We start from the raw sequence: 17,263 nt of genomic DNA, 5'->3' as shown, positions 1-17,263 counted from the left end.
GGACACTGACACGGTTCAAGAGTTTTATATTTGCAATCTTAAGGGGACATCTTTCAAACATTTAAAATGATGTTTTCAAGATTCCATTGCACAAGTTTGTTATATATAAAACTTAAAAAAGAATATAATGAATGCCCATTTACCCATGACCTAGACTCATCAATTTTTATCTTGTTGCCACATTGGTTTCATGTGCTGACTCCCATCTACACAATCCTGCAATACCATAACGAGCTGACAAAATAAACTAAACGTTCTGGGGAACTGTTTTCCTAGGTTTTTTGTTTGTTTGCTTGCTTGCTTTTTACTGGAACCAGTTGCTAGACTACAAACTTATTCTTAGCGTAGCATGCCATGAGTTTTGCTCATTGCCCTCACATATACTATGACTAAGAGTGTAAAGTTGTCAGTAATGAGAATAGACATGGCAGGGAAGACCGATCAGGCCTCCGCTTACAATGAGGTTCTCTTAAGACTAGTGGATGGACAAGTGGCTAGAAGACCCTTCTAGCACTATCCAGGTATTTACCAATAACATCACTGGTGTGTAACAACCTGAAAAACTTTGCTAACATCAAAAACCCAAAGAAGTTCTAAAGAACACGTGTCCTGAATATTGAGAGAAGAAAGAGTTAAAATAGATTTACTCATTTACAGGATGTCTAGTCTCTGCTATTCTTCAGGTGCTTAAAAGGCTGGTGCACATGGACTACAGCCTTCTGCTTTCCATGTCTGCCCTGGGAGACCACAGTGGGGCAGAAAGATGACAGGCTCCTCTCTAAAGTAGGGATAATGACCTGCAAATCACAGGAACGATGGCAAAACCGGACTGAACAAGACCCTGCATATATAACAGACTCAGGAATATAGACATTCAGTAGCCATCCCCATTCTGGCTGGGGGCTCAGCCATAACTCATTCGCATGCTTCCCCATCCTGAGCTCCTTCTCTACTCCCCACTCATCCTTCGGCTCTTTCCTTTCCTCCTCCTGCTTTCCTCTCTGTGCCAGCTAACCACCACTCCCTAACCCACACCTCAAACCACATTCGAAAATACAAAAACTCAAAAAGGGTTCAATCACGAGATGCCCTATAAGGGTGTACAACAGACGATACAAAATAGGGGGAAACTGGGAGGGGTCTGGCCATTGTTAGACGCTCTAGAGGCTGAGAACCATGGAAGGTTGTGAGGCCAAATAACTCAATGATTGAAGAATACTGTCAGAATCCCATATGATAAATCAACTGCACGGTTTGGTTATCCCTGCTCAAGGAACGGAGCAATGCTGTGGGTGATCCACCAGGGCGATAAACTGACTGCATTTGGGCTTGAAATGCACTGTATATTTTTCTTCCTTCCAATTTTCACCTCACTAATTCTTTCTATCTTAAAAGAACATTAACATGTTTACTTTGAAAAAATATCAACTGAAAGAAGAGGCAGCTGGTCTAGAAAGATGCTACATTAAAAAGAAAAGCCATGGTGGTATTTAAAACCAGGTTACAGATACCCAGGAATGAGCAGCGCATATGCGCATAATTGCAGGCTGGCCTCATCAGGATTGTGGAGAGAAAAAGGGGCCATTTGATGACCTTATTTTCCAAGTTGAAAACCTATTTCAGTCTGATTGGCTAGGAAAAAGAGGATGATTTCATGAACTTAAAATGTAAGATGCAGTACTTGGCTGCAAAACAGAAATATAAACGTAGCATAGTTAATGGTGCTAAATGGATCCCGACAGACACAGGATTTAAAGGCTGTGCTGATGTCTCCCCTTCCAGCACAGCAGGCACCCCCAACAGAAGCCATGAGAAAGGCTTGGAGGAATAAGCTTGGGTGTTCAAAAGATAATCCCTCTGGATTTGTAAATGGGAAAGCTCTATCAGAGAGAGAAAAACTGCAACATCATTGTTGGGAAAAAGATTGAGGCAAAATAGTTGGGGGTATCTGCTATGAGAAAAATCCCCAAACAGGCCATCTTTTCTCCCTTCTGCCACTTGACAGGAAGATGGGCAAGCACGGACGCTGCCCCAGACCTTACACCAAAGGAGGCTCCTCCACTTTTGAGCACCTTGCTTGAAATTTTCTAAATCCTCCTCTGGTTGTGGGGACCAGCCGTGGCTGGCAGTGCCAGTGGTCAGGGCACCCCGAGTCTGCACTAGAACCTGCTTGGGCCTGGCCCCATCTCTCCTCTTTGGAGCACTCCCTGGCCCTACTCCATATGGAGGGTCCATCACATGCCCCAGGAACTCTGGGGGTCACATCCACCAGGTTGTTGGGACCGTGGTGGCCAGGCTTGCTTCCGACAAGGTGGCTGGTGAGCAGTTTGCCCCTCTGGCTGGCATGGCATTTCATTTATGGAATCTCATGAGACTTGCCACCAAGATGTTGCTAACATGCTCATGTCAAGCGACTCAAACTGTTTAGGTGGACAGAGACCTCCAAAAAAATTTGCTCAGGGCCACAAGGAAAGCCCTGGTGAGAGGGAAGCATGAACATCTGAATTAAAGTTAAATCCTCAAGCGAGACTAGAAAGCAACTCAAAACATTCCTGGAAGAGAAAAGAAACAACCTTGCACGTATACATATCTACGTGTATATAAATGATGGCTTTTTTCGTCTTGCTCTCCTGTTAAAATCTTATTCCTATGCCACAAATTTAGTTTCCAGGGACATAATATCTTTCAAATCCTCCTTTTTAAAATGTCTTACCAAACATCCATTTCCCAGGAACAGGGCTTTTTGGGGAAGGGGAGATTGTCTGGGAAACTCTGATTTAAACAAATAGGGCTTTTGCTGCAGAATTTCTCAGAGCCTTGAACATGCTGACATGAACTATGAAAAAGCAAAAGGGGATGCAGCCCCTCCCAGCCTCATATGACCAAGGACCCCCTTTTCCCAGCATCTTATGAGAACAGAAGGAAAATGTGGTTTTAAAAGAATAATGCAGGAAAACACACACACGTATACACACAGGATGTCTATTAGGTGTCTGGGAGGGAAAAATAGAGAAGGATGGGTTCATCCTTTGGCAGGTCCATTTCTGTATACAGCTCTTTGAGTTTGACACTCAAGCATCTTCCCGTAAGCAGGTAAGGATATTTCCCAAAGATTCTGAGATGTATTTAAGGTTTGGGCCATTAGAGGGCTCTGTAGGCCTGACCGATTTCTGTTTCCAGTCCCAGGACACACTCAAGAGAATCATCGCTGTGATGAGGAACACAAATCCATCAGAGATGAGGAACATTGCAATCATCACATTTTGAGCTTCTGGGTGGGATTAATACAAATGCTTTTCCTCCCCATAAAGCATATGATAAAAATAGCCAACTGGGGACATAAACCTATCTGTTAAATATAGAATGACCCATTAAATATTTTTTAAATATTAAAATAAAATTTAGATGGACCACTCTATATTATTACAATACATGTGTCTGGGAGAAACCTTTTCAGATACATCTGAGCTGTCTAGCTTTCAATATTCTGCTTCCTTGCAGCTGACATTTCATTTTCTCCTGGCATTTCTATTTATTCTTTTTCATCATTTCTCTGTGCATGTCCAAAAACGTTACTGTCCAGATGAGACAAACCATTCATTTACAATATATATCTTGATGGACAATCTTATCAACACATAAACTACTATACACACACATGCGTGTGTGAGTCCAACAGCCCTAAATACGGAACATTTTAAGTCACACTATTTTTAAAGGGAGCAGTTATAAATGGTCAGTCATGACATACACTTGACTCAAATAGATATTTCCCTGGAAGAAATCTGTTCATTCACTGTGGTAGTTTGTTCATGGCCACAAATTTGTACCACGTGGAAATCCTGATGGCCTAAAACTGGTTCTCACAACGTGGTCCCAAGAGCAGTGGCATCAACATCACCTTGTTAGAAAAGCAGATTCTTGGCCCCCACCCCAGATCTGCTGAATCAGAGTCTCTGCTAGTTGGGACCCAAAAGGCTAAAGTAACACAAAATGGCTCTATTGATATCTACAGAGGAAACTGTCAAGACGCTTCAGGAAAAGGCAGCATCTGTAAATTTGTAAAGAAAGCTAGATTACATCACTCGATAAGTGAGAAAACAGACTGATAAATCACTGCTTCATTCTCTCTCTTGACATCAGGACGTGAGACTAACAGCCACTGAGTCAACGCAAATGCTTCAAGTCATACACTGTGGTCCACCTGCTAGAGCTAGATTGCTTCTCAGATTCAGCAAAAATGACAGAAACCCCCTTCTGCCTCCTCCCCAGATTAAAACAATACAACATAAATGCAGATGAACCCCCAAAATGCACCCCCATAAAGTCTCTGGCGGTCAGTTTTTGCAAAATCACCTGGCAGACTAACGGACATGACACACAGCCAGTAAGTTATAAAAGGTACTGGTGGAGGGGTGCTTTTCCTTCCCTTCCCAACAGCCTTGGAGTTGTGCATTCAGACGAGGCAAGCTGGGGCCGGTGGCTCTACCAGCTGATGGCGTCACTGCAGCAGCCACAGCTGGAGATGGTTCTGCTTTGAAAGGTGGGTCCTCTCCCTCTCTTTCAACTCTTCACTTTTCCCATCACTCTCACTCAACAATACCAGCAAAAGTTAATGCCCCTAGAAGTACATAGGGGCCTCTTCTGGTATTTGTAATTTTAAAATGTGCTTTCATTCTTTTTTTTTTCCGTCACCATGAAGGACCCTTAGATGAGTTAGGAAACTGCAAATAAAGAAACATTTTAAAGAATCCCATCTTTATTTCAGAACTAGTGATACATTTTCTCTACTTCGGCTGCCTTAAATGCTAAATGGAAATATGGTCAGCTAAGTACACAAGGCTTCTAGGTGACTACATTCTCGATTTGTGATGGAATTGAGAAGGTGTTTTTGGAGGGTCCCAGTGAAAGCAACTTGAGTAAGGGTATTATCACCGTCCGACACACTCACTTCGAAAACTGATGCAGCAAAAAAGAGAACGAAGCTGAGCTGTTAGCAGACACAAATGGCCAGCACGACTTGGAAATGAGAACCATTCAAGTTTGGTGCCAGGCAACTGGCAGATGCAGGGACAGATCATTTGGCTCTAAGACAGCTACCCCTGGTGGCCTCTGTGTATCCACAGACATAATTTGTCCATGCACTGATAACCATGCTATTCCCCCTCCTCAAACGAGCTGCTAAATCACATTTCAGGCCTGAGTTAGCTCATCAAATTCAGCATCTCGTACAAACAACAGGAGGCAAACAATCACTAAGCATGGTACCTACTGATAAATGCTCTTGAAAGGGATGATAAATGATTTGCCACCGCATTGCTCCTGACTTCTTATTTTCTGAGCTCCCTGTTACTAGTACATTATTTCCATTACCATCAACAGTATGTGACTGTAATTGGGATGTTGTACATAGTGTTGTTATCACTGCACTCCGTAATTATAGTATCATGTTCACACCTCTTGCAAAATGTAACTATTTCTGACCCTGAGGACACTGGGAGGAAGTGATATTGGCATGGCTTCCCTTTAAGACTTTCACTCCTAAAGCAAAGACATGGCGTCTATGGCATTAGGAGCAGCCCTGGAAGTCAAGACTATTCTTGAGGCAATGGGACAGCACTAGCAGGGACAGGTCTCCAGACCAACGAGAGTACTGTCGGTGGAGCACACGCACCCAGGGGTCTTTGAAAGCAGGAGGAATGCCGATGTTTCCATTTGCCAAATCACATAAATGGATTGGACTCTGCTAAAGGTCAAAAGACTTAAAAATATGCGCCTATTTTCATTTCATTTTCCTTTTCTCTACTAGGAATCAACATGAAAGAAATAATGAAGGCATAAACATGAATTAATAGTGCTGGCGAAGTAACAGAAAAATTGGAAGCAACCTGTGGCCACAATCAGGGTTTGGTACATCCATCTGATAGAATACTCTGGCTAAACATTTTTTTTGAAAAGACAGTATTATGACATGAAAAAAATGCTCAATAAAATTAAGTAGAAAAGTCAAGAATACACAACAATACAATCTGAATTTTGTGGTGCAAAATCAATAGATACCTAGAAAAAAACTGGCTAAAAGAAAATAAACCCAAGTCCATTAGTGGCTTTGTCAGAGTGGTCTGATTTAAGTGATTATTAAAATTCTTCATTTTGCACTTTCCAATATTTTCCCAATTTTCTAAAATAAGCATGTACTCCTGTTAAGAATTTTAAAAAATGAGTATTTTCAAAGACTGTATCTCTCCTATTTGTGAATGCTTCATACATACCAAGCAAACCTAAACGACAACTGAAATTAGACTGTTGCCTCTAAGGCCTGCCGCTTTCCTTAGAGGGGACGTCGGAGAGTCCCTCCACCATGGGACCTTCGTGGACATCCCAGTGTGTCACAGGCACTCACCTGGGAAGGTGTCGTCACACTGATTTCCGGAACAAAGTTGTCCTCAAAGAAACTGATGATGTTCTCTGGCTGCAGTTCCTTTGTCGGAGTGACTTTAGGCAGCGGTGGGACAGGAGGCCCCTTCCTTGTCTACAAAGCATTCAACACAAACAGCGGTTAATTCAGCCTAAGAGGATGCACACGAAGTGCAGAAATGTCATGAGAAGGGAGCGAGGCAGACAGACCGACCACTGATTGAAAGGTAGCTCTGCCTACAGAAATAACCTACCTGATTCAGGTAAAGAATGCACTCTACTTGGGCGGCTCTCTGAGCACTGACAAGCAAGGGTCCAATGAGACGTATTCAGGCTACGAGGCTCCATTCATCCCAACACAAGTGCTACCCACACAGTGGGCCACAGGGTCAGGTCCCTGTGCCTCTAAAGCTAAATGAAGGCAAGACCTTCTCCGAAGTAAACTGAAAATGATATCTCACTCCAGCAATAGATTAGAATTTTAAAACTAAAATCATGCAAGCTTTTCACTGGAATCAGCGAGATCACTTATAGGCAGCACACATTTCACTGTCCACTCCAGTATTTTGAAAAGTAAGAACTTTGGAAATCTATCACATACATCTTCTATGACTCTCCTGCGGTCAAGCCACACACACGGAACCTTGAACCAGACTGCAGACTTCAAGATTCCTAAAGAAATTTCATCTTCACCCAAAGATAAGGGTGGCAATTTTTCTCTATATGTACCTTTTCTGGACCTTACTGTTTCTTCCTTTCATTTGTTCCACACACTTTTGGTGAGCACCTACTCATATGCAATATACTGTGGCTGATACAAAAAAAACGTGAAATGACAGATAAACAGAACAGTCGTTCTTGGCCGTATCTGCCCCAAGTGTTACCTAAGGTGCTACAGGAGGAGGGTTTCATGGAGAAGGGAGGATTAAATGAACCCTTGAAGGAAAGGATTCGGAAAAGCAAGAGATGGGAGAAGAGAAGACCATGCCAGCCTGAGGAAGCTGAGATTGCGTAGAGAAGTCTCAACACACTCAAGCAGAGAAGGTGTGAGGAAATATAAAAATCCACCTAAGAAACTAAGGGGAGTCCTTAGTGATGATCACAGTGCCTGGAGCCTCACCCCTCAGAGACTCTCCACCTGGAAACTCCTCTTTATGCCCCAGCAGCGTGGGTTTATCCCAGCTGGGGTCGTCTCACCACGAGTTCTTCCATTTCCCCCAGTATACTTGATCTCTGTCTACCTGCGAAGGTGACCTAGGCCTTGCTGGTGCAGGAGACGCGGGTGCCAGTGTATGATTGGGGCTGGCTGTCGGGCTCGGGATGGGCGAAGGCTCCTCGGGCGGCGATGGCGTCTTCGCGATGCGGAGAGGACCAGAATCACTAGATGCACACATAAGAGTAAGTAACGGGCCATCTCAGAACAGTACTTATTTATCAGGGGCCCTCCATCCCACAGAAATCCTGAGGCATAACAGGAGCTGTCTGTCACCTATCCCCACTTCCAGGTTATTCTGGTTCTTATTGATGGTGATGGTGATAATTGGTACCATTCACTGTACACTGTGTGCCAGACCCCGTTCATATGCTATCTCTAATCACCACAACACTCATGCGTTATTGTCCCCACTTTACACGTAAGTAAAGTTGGGCACAAAGAGGTTAAAAACCCTAAAGACACTCAGTAATTCAGTGGACCTGAATTCAGGCCTTAGTAATGCAAACCCCCTGTTCTTTCCACTATGGCAAACAGGCTGTACAAGAATCTTCCAAATATATGCTGAATTAGTGGAATTAATTTCACTTCTGATTTACAAAAGAATCTTGCTGTCATAATCTATAAAAAAAAAACTCTACCCTGAAAATGATCAATTTTATGTAAAAAGGCATTCTTAGGATGGTGCTAAGATTTTGTAGGGGTGCTTTCTGACAACATTTGGGAATCAATTCATTAACTGTTTCTCTTTCTACAACTTATGGAACACAATGATGCAACTCAGACACTCGGCAATGTGCAAACAAATTAAGTGACGGACCAGACTTGGGAATGTGTCCTGAGAACCCGCCAGGTTTCTGGCACAGGGCCAGATGCTTGTGAATAGCCCAAAGGCAATGACTAAGAGGACACTTGGGACACATCCTTCACTCTAAGAATTTCTAAAGTCTACAAATCAAGGGAACAGGTATGTACCCCAAAATAAACGAGCATGTACACCATGGCACGGTCTACATATTCAAGGGGCCGAGGGAACGGGTCCTGTGGAGAGAACACGGATGTGCACATGATTGGGCCCACGCCAGCAATCATGGCCTCCATGATTGGTCGGGAGCTCAGCCCCAGTCGATCTTAATAAGATCCCACTGAGCTTACTCACCCCCTCATTCTGCGGAGGAACGTTGAAAAAAATGAAAGGAACATGTGTTAAGTGGCCATGGCCCCGTGTTTATCTTCATTTAATCTGATTCAGCAACATTGAAATTTTCAGATGCATTTGTCTTTCACCTTTCTATCAGGGAGCAACCCTTAATTTTTTTCATGTACTTCATTTCTAAAACATTCTAATGTCATTTTGATGTTATTACAATTCTCTCTTTGTCCCCAGCCCCATAGCAAAATAACTGTACTGGAAACAACAGCTCTACCCCTTTCATGTATTCTTTTAGGCAATGGTCTTTCCCGTAGAAAGAGAAGATATACATAAGGTTCACTTGGTATAGCAGCCGTGGCAGAGACTACAAGTACAGCTAACCCAAAGAGCATGGAATAAGAAACTCAGCTGTCCCCAGAGAGATCCAAACACTGAATATGGTGATGGTGGTGCCTGTGCAGGAGTGTGTGTGTTTTTATATGTGCAGGCGTATGAGTGTATACACTGACTGATGTTAAAATCACAAATATAGAATTTCAGGACTGTATATTACCCTAGAATATCTGTTTTAGTCAATAGCATCTTTTTTTTTTCTATTGACTAAAAAAAACGAGATCTTTAACCAGAGAGGTTATTGGACTTAATCAAGGAAGGCAAAGCAAGTTAACTACAGTCATAAACCTGAAAGCTGGGTCTTCTGACTTCCAGCCAAGGCTCACTAGCCTGCATTCCTTGAGTACATAATGCCTGAGAGGGACGGAATAAAAGGGATTCCAAAATCACAGGAGAAAGCTGGTGTGAAGCCAAATCCTGGCAAGGTAGACGATTTACCTATGGATCACTGGGCCTTCGGTGTATTTGACAGGCATACCCAAAATAACAACGTGTAGTAAACCAAAACAACACAGATTTTTCCAGGTCGAGTTAGGAGGGAAGATGATTGTGAGGTCTCACTGCTTCCTCTTTCCTTTCCCAAAATGGATTCATTACAGATGCCAGCACCAATGATAAGCACCAGGATGGTCCTGAGTTTGGGGGATTCCTTTCTTCTCCGAAGAAAGTAACAAGTACACAACTAGAAATTATATGTTAAAAATTTACAGCATTGCTGTCAGGTCCTGTGGAAATCAGAGAGAGGCAGATAATCTATTCCATCATGACAGTGACAAAAGCCCATGTAGGGTAAATCTGAAGGCTAAAGGTAGATGTTAAAGGACAGACCGAAGGCTGGCGTCAGCCTCTAGATGGAACGGCCCCTCGGTTTTAGATTTTTATAGGATGAGTAGAACAGTATAGGCTGGGACAGACTGCAGACACTGCAACAAGCATGGCATTCAAGGTGCAGGGACATGAACTTGGCTGTGATGAACATGGCCTACCTGGGAGCTCCTTGAATGGTGAAGGCCTTGTCAGCGTGCTGGTCGCCCAGTTTCGTCATCACTTCATACAGTTTGTGGCAAAGCTAAAGGGACAGAGGCCACTTGTCTATTAGCTGCAAGACATTCTGGTGCCAATTCAGGCTATTGCCCCAAGACAGGAATTGCTCATTGAAAAGCTAAGAATCTTATGATCGTATCTATGGTACCAGTATAATTTAAATTCTGTATATGGTCCCACTTAAAATTCATGTCAAAACTGAAAGACTACGAACAGAAATAAACTAAGAAAAACCAAAATATATTTATTAACCAGAGTATGCAGCAGAAAAAAAAAACATTATTTACATTTACTCTACTAAAAGCACACAACTACCCAGCTCAACTAAGAAAATATTAGTGGATGACAAAGCTGCTGATGATCTGAATATCTGGAGATGAAATTTCCCTCAGCCTAAAGTATCACTTAAAACTCCAACTTTAAAAGCTGACTGAAAAAAAAAAAAGACTGTGACAAGAGAAAAGGAATTTGAAAACAGAAATAAAATCAGGCAGCGATTCATGACAGTATTTTTTATATCTAAATTTTATAACTAAAACCCCTAGAAGATATAAAAAACTATGTGGTCACTACAAAAAACTGTAGAAATATTACTACGAGTCATAACACTTAAAAGAAATATGCAAGAGAGTGAATTCTTCGCATGACGCTACACCGTTTCATTTGCTGCCAGAATAAATGTTCATTTACTTTACATTCCATAAGTAAAAATAATCATCGTTACTCACCACCGCAATTTCCTTATGAAACTTGGCCTCAAGGCTGGAGACATTTTTGAAAGTATTGACATAAAATCCAACTCGTCTGCCATGTGGAGATTCAAAGAGGAAAGAAGAGAGGAGAAAGGCCAGTCTGCAAAACTGTGTTTTTAATGTCAATGAAATCTACTAAAAATAGGTTTTCTTATATAATTTTGAAAAACACTAGATTAAATAAAGTAACCCAAAGTATGCCCAATCTTTCCTGTGAGCAAAAATAACATTTTTGAGCATAGAGCGTGACCTCCTCTAAAATGTAATCAATACTGTAAGACACTGGTTTTCACACTTTAATGTGCTGCAGAATCACCTGGAGTTTGTTTCAGATTCAGTAAGTCTGAGGTGGGGGCTGAGAACTTGCATTTCTAACATGTTCTAGGTGATACTGATGCTGTTGGTTCCAAGACAACACTTTTGGAATCAATGCCCTAAGAATTTGATTGTATTTTAGATAGACAGACAGATAGATAGATAGATAGATAAAGGTTTGGGGATACAGATTTTTATTACTAATTCTTATAAAATATAAATGGGCCAGTTTTGGTACCATATATTTGGACTCTGAAATTTGTTTAACAGAAGGAAATAAAAAAACCCACAAATTAATTACAATTCTTTAGCTAAAGTGAGAACGTGCTATCACTAAGAAAATAGAAACATAAGCTGTCCATTCACATCACCTCACATGTGTTTGTGAAGCAAAGTCATCAGTGGTGGTGCTCTGTGACATGAGCAGAGTCCCTCAGTCTTCATTTTTATGTCCCTAAGCACACCAATCACACACAGATTCAGCCCCATGCACCCAGTATAAGCTCTCTCTGTTTTCACATGAGGGTTCTTTGGACCCTGAATTGACTCAATCCTTCTGAATCCATCGAAGTAAATTACTGCTTTGACTTAATTCATGTTCTTGTTTCAATAACATTCTCGAAAATAACCCCAGCAATCTGATTAGTTAATTAGATTCCAAATCTCAATCAAGAATCAAGTAAGGACCTAGATACAGAAACATTAGGTAGGCCTAATATATGGAACAAAAATATATTCAGGGAGTTTAGAATATCGTTAGGGAATAAGAATGTGCCTGCACCCAGTAGGCACCCATCTTATTTAAAGAGTGAGCTGAAAGGATAGAAAAAAGGGGTCTTCCCATAGTCGAGCTGCAACTTGCTGTGTGTAGGATTCCAACAAGCAGAGGTGGAAGAATGCTGCATCGCCATGAAAACCAAAAGAAAGAGCAGCCATCTAAGCACTTTCATATATTTCCTCACTTAATTCTCATAACTACCCCTGAGGCAGCGATCCTCAATTTATATCCAGGGAAACTGAGGCACAGAGAGATTTAACTGTCCAGGGTCATGCAATTAATAAATGAAGAACCAGTATTTGAATTTAAAAGGAGGAAAATGTGATAGAAAAGCACGGAATGTTTGTCAGGAAATTCTGCTTAAGCATGAATAATGTTATGTCAGTGCTACCAAAATCTGTGTTTTCTCATGAATTAGGTGGTTTGGAATTTTAACAAACTAAAAGCTAGAAGTCCAATTTAGAGATTGAGAGATGAAATAACAGTTGAGTGCTAAATCCATCCCGCTGGTAAGATTTACTTTTTCTATGGCTTATCCTGTACCTTAAATTCCTACCATGTCCCAGTTAATCTTAATTTTCTATACCTATTGTGATCATGTGTACCTGATTTCACATATTTTTTTCCTCTGATTTAAAATCATATACATAATCATGTATATGTGTGTGCATATACATAAAAAAAATCCTGACATGGTGTGTTTGGGAAATAGTACATACTTAGGAGTGTCAGACCAGAAGCCTGGGAGATGAGGGCCGGGTGAGGCTGATCGGTGCTCTGAGGCAGGGGACCGTCCAGACCAGGACCCATGGCATTTACTTGCAGGCAATGGTTATTTGCAGCCCCTGGCTGTGTTTGAGACAGGGGAAAGCTGATGACTTGGATGTGTATTTGAGGAAGCTAACTAAGGCGGCAGCTGGATGGGAGAGAAGAGATTGCAGGAGCCCTGACAATATTATGCAGAGGGACTTGGCTCATTGTGTGGTTTGCAGAGAAATCTCCCTGGGCACTTTAAGTGGCAACCCAGGATCCCTTCTCTAGGATCCCCATAGAACAGTAATTCCTGTTCCTCATTTGATTACTCAACAAAGGGCCTATGAGGCTCTGGGTGCATGCCTAGTGGTGGGCTAAGGTGACTCCAGGAACTAATGCAGTTAGAGGAGCACCAGAGGGGCTGATCAATGAACACATGCTACATTCATACTGGTAGGAAAGGAGCACATTTCAAAACAGCACGTGAATGTCAGTTACCGCAAAAGGCCATACACGATTAAATATCGAAAATGAGCAGATACGGACAGCTAAAGGAACTGAAAGGAGAGGGGAGCAATGGGCCCTGGAGTAGCTGCAAACATCCACTTGAGAGGACAAACCTAGGAGACCTTGAAGAATGGGTCAGACTTAAACAGAAAATGGGCGCAGATGGGGGCGGGGGTGGTGTAGTTGAAGTTGATTGGCAGGTATTATTTTATTTTCATTGATTTTTTCACTATGATACACAAAACCCTGATGAAGATCTATGAATGAGAACTCTGTGTACAGCCTTACTATTTCCTCAGAGTAAGTTTCTTGAGTGTAAATGCCGTGTGAAAGGCACAGACAATAGAAGCTTTGACGGCCCAGCCAAACTGCCCCCATGCAGGCTGGGCTTGCACATTCCCTCAACTTTGAATGCGACTTCATACAAACCTCTGTAAATTTGCAAGGCAAGAGCCAGCATCTTTGTGAGTCACTTGTTCATGTTCTTTGCTTATTTCTTAGTGCTTGCTCTTTCTTATTTATTTGTAAGGGATTTTCTATTAAATATATCGAAGCTTGAATATTCCATCTTTAAATTTTGTTTTCTGATATACGGCATATGTTAACTCGTTTAGGTTAATTATTACTTAGAGAAATAATTGGTGCAGTGCCAGAAAGAAATACCTTATTTAGAATGTCTAAACAAATTATCTATAATTTTCTAATACTCTTATGGTTTCTTTTCAGAATTTAGAAATTAAATCAACTAGGATGTATTTAACTTAGGAAAAAAGTGCTGAGCATTTTTGATGCAACTCATCAGACAGTGATTTTCTCCAATTCATGAAACCAGAGGCTCTCAAAGTAGGAACTGCCTGTGACCACTTCACTCCTATAGGCCCAGCATCAAATACAGCACGTGGGCAGAGCAGGCAGGCAGTAAATATTTCATGAATGAATGAATGAATGGATGAATGAATGAATGAATGAACAAGCCAATGAATGACCCACCATGGCACTCATCTGCCTGGGAGGGCATATTCTGACTGCAACCCTGGCTTGAAAAAAAGTAGCGTCACCAGCAGTGACATATGCATCCACAAAGAGTACCAGGCTCTGTCTGAATACTGATACTATCTGCTTGGGAGGTTTCATCTCACAAGTTCTTCATAAACAAGGGACTCTGAGACATTACCATTTCCCCAAGGACTTCTCAGAGGCATCCTCAGGCCCCTTCTGGTTAACTGTCAAGACCAACTTAATCTCTTTATTAAGACATTTCTTTGTTCTTGGAAACAATGGGAAGGATTGACAGCCAAGCTTATCATAGCCACAGTTTGCAGGCCAGGACACTCTCCCCTCTGCACTGCCCTAAGAGAAACCTGTGACCCAGGGTGGGGTGGGGGCCAGAGGGCATGGTGGTCACTGCTTCCCCTTGAGGCCCCTGCAATGGAAGAAGCATCCTCTGCCATCCCTGACTTAGCATGATGGTGGAGTGGGAGACAGAAGAGTTTTCTTCAGCTCTCCCCTGATCTTCTGAGCTTATTTATACTTCCTCCTCCGAGATTTATCCCACACATATTCAACCTCTTCACGGTTCACCTATCAACCTCCCAGCACCCCCGCCTAAGCCCATTCACTGTCCACAAGGGCACATGTCTCATGGTTTCCCTCTCTCTCCTTCACCAAATCCCAACACTAACACAGCAGATCTCAACATCCATGTGACTATCCAACCAAAACACAAACTTCCCTTCCCCCTATATTCCTCATGCCCATCACAGTCAAGATCTTCAAAATAACAGACGATATCCACTGTTTCTGCTTCCTCCTCCCCCACGGAGTCTCCAATGCCTGTAAGCAGGCTTGTGACCCGACCTGACTGGAACCTCCCTGGAAGTTCACAGAAGGCAATGCATCTTTAGTCCTCATCTACTTGATCTCTCTATTGTAAGGACACTCTTGGCACTCCCTCACTTTCAAAATTCTCTCTATTCTTGGCTTTTTGAGATACTATTCTTCCAGGTCTCTTCCATGTCTCCTTCTACATCTCTGATTATTTCTTCTCCGGTTCTTCTGAGGCTCCCCTCCTGCACATTCCTTAAATATTGGTGCTCTCAAAGGTTCTGTTTTTGGCCCTCATCTTGCCATCTGACCTATTCCACTACCAACCTCATTAACTCTCATGGCATCAATTACCACCCGTAAGGTAATGACTCCCAAACCTCTTTTTAAGCTCGACACCTGGTTAGCCCAACAGACATACCCTTTGGGACTTCCTAATAATTCTTCAACCTCAACATATACAAAATGGAATGTTTTCCCAAAACTTCCTTTTCCTCATATATTGTCAATCTCTCTGAGAAAAGCCTTTGCTAACCATCCAATCTACACTGGTTATCCCACCCCATGTCACTCTCTATTAAATTATCTTGTTTTATTTTCTGCACTGAACTTATTGTCTGATATTTCATTCTCTATTTATTTCCTGATAATTGCCTTTCCCTATTTTTCAAGGTAAGCTCCAAGAAAACAAAAACCTTCTGTACAGGATCTTCAGCACCTGAAAGAGTACTTGGCACACAGTGGGTGGTCAACTGGTATTTGTTGAATGAATGACAAATAAATCTGACCACTGCCTCTCTCCTGCTTTATCACCACAACCCTCCTCCTTGACACTTTCACTCTGACCTCCAGATACATTAAACTAATTAAAGTTCCATGAACCCACACATCTTCTTCAATCCCCATGCCTTCATGCATGCTCTACCCCAGCCTAGAATATCCTTTTCAATAACTGGTGACTTCACTCATTTTGAAGATTTAGCTACAGTATCCTCTTTGGAGCTGTCCTTCTTTGTAATACCTCTCTATCATCTCTTATGAATTGTAAGCTCGTTTACAACATAAAAACATACCCTAGTATTTCCTCTTTTAAAATTGAACCTATATGCCCCCATCCGGGTAGTACTTTATTTCTCTTCTCCTTTATACATCCAAAATTTGAAACAATTTCTACACATGGCAGTGACGGAAGAATAGAAGAACAAAAAAGACATAAAACATACTGGAAACAATTAGCAAAATGGTAAACTACTTTATCAGTAATTAAATTAATGGACTAAGCACGCCAATCAGAAGGCAGAGGTTGTCAGAATGGATAAAACATACACATATACACACGATCCACCTATATGCTGTCTACAGGAGACACACTTTAGATTTGAAGACACAAAGAGTTGAAAGTAAAAGAAATTCATTCAAGCAAAGAGCAATCAAAAGAGAACTGGAATGGCTGTAGGAATATCAGACAAAATAGACAAATTTGTTACTAGAGACAAAGAAGGAGATTTTATAAAGATAAAATGGTTGATCCATCAAGAAGATATACCAATCATAAACATGTATACAGCTAACAACAGAACCCCAAAGTACATGAAGCAAAAGCTGACAGAATTGAACAGATATAGACAGTTCACCAATAACAGTTGGAGACTTTAATACCTCACTTTTAATAATGAAAACAACAACTAGGCAGAAGGTCAATAAGGAAATGGAAGACTTGAAGAACACTACAGACCAACTGGACGTAATAGACATCTACAGAACACTCCACCCAACATATCAAATGGTTATGAGTGTTTGCTTCAGGATTGCAGGCATTAATCAGTTAATACATGCTTGTTACTACTTGTCTAGTATCACGTATTTCACCATAGGAGGCAAAGAAGATACAAAGTACTAACTTCAGTTTCAAGGTGGAGCAATATGGCCGGGAAGAGAACATATCCATTTAGAAAACAACTTTATGAAATAAACTTCATTTATGAAAAATTACACGCAATCTCATTTTAAATAAAGAGAGGCCCTAAATACATCAAGATTTACAGCAAAAAACTCAGAAGTATCTTTAAATGCCAGCTTTAGGATTTACAAACTTCACAATTTTAGGCAAGGTG

At 41.6% G+C, this 17,263-nt stretch overlaps 1 protein-coding gene across 4 annotated transcripts in view; it reads right to left on the bottom strand.

The window, feature by feature from the left end:
* The window catches only part of AMPH (amphiphysin), a 227,052-nt gene that overhangs the window by 57,018 nt on the left and 152,771 nt on the right, over positions 1-17,263 (bottom strand). For all 4 annotated transcript variants that reach the window (XM_044770605.2, XM_044770594.2, XM_070504522.1 and 1 more), the window contains exons 8-11: positions 10,949-11,024; positions 10,163-10,245; positions 7,659-7,797; positions 6,404-6,532 (exon numbers count right to left, since the gene is read on the bottom strand). In XM_044770605.2, coding sequence (XP_044626540.2) covers positions 6,404-6,532; positions 7,659-7,797; positions 10,163-10,245; positions 10,949-11,024 — 427 coding nt within the window. The remainder of the gene's footprint in view (positions 1-6,403; positions 6,533-7,658; positions 7,798-10,162; positions 10,246-10,948; positions 11,025-17,263) is intronic.

Source organism: Equus asinus, chromosome 1, assembly GCF_041296235.1.
Source record: "Equus asinus isolate D_3611 breed Donkey chromosome 1, EquAss-T2T_v2, whole genome shotgun sequence".
NCBI classification, from domain to species: Eukaryota; Metazoa; Chordata; class Mammalia; order Perissodactyla; family Equidae; genus Equus; species Equus asinus.
Note: the sequence above shows the minus strand (reverse complement) of the source record. Positions and strands in the feature narration are given on the sequence as shown.